A 4,931-nucleotide genomic window follows, 5' to 3' on the forward strand; every position below is an offset into this window, starting at 1 on the left:
GGTGTTTTCTTTCTCTTCTTCATTTTGGTGTTTTCTTTTTCGTCCTCTATTTCCATCCAATTCCTCTGTTTTTCCCTCCTCTGCTTCTTCCATTTTATCATTTGATTGTTGATTTCCATTCTATCCATCAATCTCCATTTGCGCTTCTTCTTCTTATACTTCATTTTGAGGAACTGGTTTTACCATTTTGTTTCGCAGAGAGAATCAAAACAGAAAGAGAAAAGGAATAAATATTTTAACTTTTGTTTCAAATATGAAGTGACTGAAGAAGATGGTTAAGCACTGAAAATTAATGCTCCATTGAAAAGATAATGATTCTATGGAAACTTGACCTTGAAAATTAAGAGTGGATTAAAGCTCCACTTTCATCTGATCTTTCCACTTTTATCAAAGGACTTAACATCTCTAATTTTATAAATATGTAAAAGAGATGATATCAAACTAAAGTTGAAAGTGAAACAATTTCAAAATTCATATCAAAATGATCACTGAATCTTAGGAACTAGAACAGTTTCGCAAGCAAATCACATATCAAACAGCTCTGCAAAAATAGCACATACGTCTCACAAATCAAGTTTCTGATCTTTAAGTCAGAAATGTAGTAATGTTTATGTAAATTTTATACAAAAATGAATCTGAAAATTAGTATTGTAACCTATTACCAGCTCCACTTATCAAAATCAAATTCTTTTCCTTCATTTTTTTCTTCATAATCCTCGAATGGTCCTCCTTTATACACTAGTTGTTTTCCTTGTTTAATAGCTCGTCTTCTTCTTTCTTTTTCTTCTTCTTCCTCGTTTTTGCAATTCTCTTCTTCGTATTCAACAATTTCTCCGTTTGGATTTTCATCTGTTTGTCCTAGTTGATTCCCTTCAGAAGCTTCCTCTATTTCATTATATTCTTAATTTCCATTATGTCCATCAACCTCCTTTTGCCTAACTTCTTCTTCATTTTCATCAATTTCTCCATTTGGATTTTCATCTATTTCTTCTAGTTGATTCCCTTCAGCTTGTTCCTCTGTTTCTTCCATATTTTCGTTAGATTCTTTATTTCCATTATGTCCATCAAGCTCCTTTTTCCCAACTTCTTCTTCATTTTCATCAATTCCTCCATTTGGATTTTCATCTGTTTCTCCTAATTGATTCACTCCAGCTTTTTCCTTTATTTCCTCTATATTTTCATCAGATTCTTGATAGTTGATTCGCTCTAGCATTTTCCTCTGTTTTTTTCCATTATTTCATCAGATTCTTCATTTCTATGCTTTGATTCTTGATTTCCATTTTGTCCATCATGCTCTGGTTCTCCTGTAGTTTTTTTTTTTGCAGAGAGAATCAAAACAGAAAAAGAAAATGAGTAGACTTCGCACTTTTTTGGAATATGAAATGACTGAAGAAGATGGATAACTGCCTTTATATAATAAAACTAATTAGTGAAAAGATTGTTTACTGAAAAAAAAATGTTTTAAACTTCCATTGCTATATATTTTATAGACGCTTAAATTTTTTCCCTCTAATTCAAAATTAGTGTTTTACTTTTAAGTTTTTCATTTTCCATTGCAAAACCAATGGCAAATATGTATTTTTTTTCGAGGGGTTTATTTGGGTTCATGTGAACTCATGGAAAAAGATGCATAGATGTTTCCGTACTAATACGTGGGAGATTGGTCATCAATGATTTTAAGAGAGGAAGAGGTAGATCGAAGAAATATTGATGAGAAATGATTAGATAGGACATGACATAGTTTCAACTTAGATTGCCTGAATTGATTGAGGGTGCATGTAATCTTTCTTGCAGCCACAATCATTTTTAAAAATATGATAAATTGATAACCCAATTATGAAGCTTACAAAACTTTATAGAAGTTGTGAAATATGAAGCATTAGATTCACTCACGCATATTCAGGATTTTGGGATGATGGGTCCACTATTATGAAAAGGTGGATCTAATTGTTTTGACATTTAGGTTCTTATTATTGAAAACAGTTAAAATTTTAAAATTATAGGTCCAAATCTGAAATGCTTAATTAATTAAAACACCAAAAGTGCTATCAATAATCACTTAGAGAGGTGTTACCCAATTTTAGAAAGAAAAATAAAATAAAATAGATATAAAATTCAAGTATCTAAGAGGTGCACCCAATCATCGTCGCATTATATGATACTTCGAGTGTGGGTTCACACATATATATTTAACAAAAAAATGAAAAATATAACACTAGTATTTTATGATTTTGGGAGGAGAGCACGGGTTCACATGAACCTGGGGACCCGCTCTGCATACACCTCTGGATTCACTATAGAAACTTAGAGTCTTCCGTAAAATCACGGTTACTAGTTTTATTTTTCTATTATATTGATTATCATATCATATTATATTAAAAGTGAGAAGCTCCTATCTTCAAAGTTGGAATACCATTTTGCCCCTAGTCAAATTAAAATGTTATAAGAAATATAATTAATCAAATATTAAATAGTCCTATAGTATTTTGTGTACTAATAGTAACCTTAAGTTGTAATAAATTTAAATATTATATACATAATTATATTACTATTATTGTTATTATTACTAATCTAAAAGTTGGAAGTTCTAACTATCGTTAATAAGAAATTTTCTTTTTATTAAAAGGAATCAAGAAATATATTTTTATCATCATTATACGGTACAATAAATAATAACAATAAATAAGATAAATAAAGCAATAAAACATTCATAGCATGTATACAAATTAGGAACGTCATTCATAATTATGACAAGACTGTTGAGTTTTTAGCTTGCACTCTTTAATCCTTTCTACTTAATAATTCAAATCAATTCTTTGTGTAGTCCAAATATATTTGAAAATGCTTTTTTGAAATCTTTATTTCTATTATCTTGTATGATGTATGCAAAGTCACTTGTGTAGGGCTTTTCGAGGTTCTATACACCATGTTACACCTAGGGTATACTTTGAGTTGTGACAAACTTGGTATCCAAAGCACAATGTTTATATAAAGGTCCTAGGATTTATCACAAATCGCGTTGGGTAGAGTCTTGTTCATAAGTGTGAAGTGCGCCGCATTTATGAATAGAAGGCTACAAAGCGTTTAGGAGACTCCACTTCTTTAGTCATTCTTAAGTCGTGCAATAGAGTGTAACTCTAAATGTCTCTCTCCTAATCCTTGTCCGATGGTTTTCAGGATATGGCCCCTCGAAGAGCATATGTTAGGAGGAATGTTGGTGAGAATGCGGAACAAGAGGTTCCCCAAGTGCCTGTTGACCCTTTGGCCGAGCAAGTATCTCATAATGAATTTCGAGCCGCATTTCACACATTGGTCCAAGATATGATGACTCGAGCAAATAGATATGGTGTGGCTCCCGTGAACCCAAGGGTGGGTATGACGGCAACAAAGGTGAGGGACTTTACTACGATGAATCCCCAAGGGTTTTAAAGTTAAGGAAGATCCTCAAGAATTCATCGACGAGGTTCACAAGATTGTAGAGATTATAGGTATCACTTTGGTAGAAAAGGTAGAACTGGATGTCGACCAATACAAAGATGTTTCTCATGTTTGTTTTAACCGATGGAAGGGAGAGAGGGAAATTGATGAGGGTCCTCTTGATTGAGAGAAATTAAGGTTGCCTTTCTAGATAGGTTCTTTCCCCTTGAGATGAGGGAGGCAAAGGTGCTTGAATTCATTAATCTTCATCAAGGCAGCATGAATGTCAAAGAATATGCAGTAATGTTTACTCAACTATCGAAATATGTTCCAACTATGATTTCCAATCCAAGGGAAATGATGAGCAAATTTCTGTTGGGTGTTTCCGACTTGGTGGTCAAAGAATTCCTAACTGACATGCTTGTTAGGGACATAGATGTCTCCCACTTGATGATACATGCTCAGTAAATCGAAGGAGAAAAACTTAAGTAGAAGGCTAGGGATTCAAAGAGGTCTAGGATAGACAATGGTTATTTCTCGCATTCGAGGTTAGGTGGAAATGATCGTTCACAAGAGTTTAACAAAGGTAGGGTGTCTAACCCTAAGTTTCAAGGTAATGGTTCTAGTGAGCAAATGGTGTCCAAGTGTCAGAGGTATGAAAAAAGCTAAAAGGGTGAGTTTCTAGCCGGTTCAAACGCATGATATGGCTATGGAAAGAGTGGTCACAATATGAGGGATTGTTCATTGCTTGCTACTAAGGGAATGGATGGTAGGCAAGTTCAACCTAGTGATTCCAATTTGGGTACCCCAAGGTAAAATAGGTTATATGCTTTTCGGGCTCGACAAGATCACGAAGGTTACTCGGATGTGGTAATTGGTAAGTTATGGTCTTTTAGCTTGTGGTTATACATTGATTGATATTGGGTGTTTCATTGATTATGATATGACTCTGTGTATGGTTATTGTGTTGAGGTCGACCTTGAAATCCTTGTGGAAACTTCTTAAGTATTTACTTATATCGATGGTTCTGTGGTTGTTAATACTTGTGTGCTATACTTGGGTTAAGCGAGATGGATTCGAAAAGACTAGTGAGGTTTACTCTCAAGGGGGAGATAGTGTACTTCATGGTTGGTGTGTGTGTGGAACTATTTCAACTAATGAAGGGTTCCTTGCTATGGTTTGGTATGTGAAAGGTCGGAAGCTATGTGATGTCTTAGTATCCCTATCTTATTCCATTATCTTCGGGTCTAGCTTGAGGAATTAGCCCCTCACGTTCACTCTTTAGGATTCTTGGGTTTTTAGTCACTCTTGTGTTTCCTCATGCATGCATGCTCATGAAAATTTGATTTTTGAAGATATGATTTAGCTTGATTTATTGCTACATGATTGTGCCATTTGTGTATGATTTGCATGTATGTTTCATGAAAATATGTTTTGAAAGTATGTTTTAGCTTGTAATCAATTTTCCTCTTTGGATATGTGTATTTTAATGAAATTACACTCATGTTGGGTTG

General features: G+C 33.9%; 1 protein-coding gene across 1 annotated transcript; it reads right to left on the reverse strand.

Moving 5' to 3' along the window:
• Nucleotides 1–658: 658 nt before the first annotated feature.
• Nucleotides 659–1,213, reverse strand: LOC125809290 (uncharacterized). The gene is made up of 2 exons (XM_049488946.1): nucleotides 1,010–1,213; nucleotides 659–883 (listed from the first exon to the last, which is right to left on the reverse strand). Exons 1-2 carry the CDS (start codon nucleotides 1,211–1,213, stop codon nucleotides 659–661), a joined length of 429 nt encoding a protein of 142 aa, XP_049344903.1.
• Between the last annotated feature and the right edge of the window lie 3,718 nt (nucleotides 1,214–4,931).

The sequence above is a fragment of the Solanum verrucosum genome, unplaced genomic scaffold, assembly GCF_900185275.1.
Source record: "Solanum verrucosum unplaced genomic scaffold, falcon-dt-bn FXZP01000062.1, whole genome shotgun sequence".
NCBI classification, from domain to species: Eukaryota; Viridiplantae; Streptophyta; class Magnoliopsida; order Solanales; family Solanaceae; genus Solanum; species Solanum verrucosum.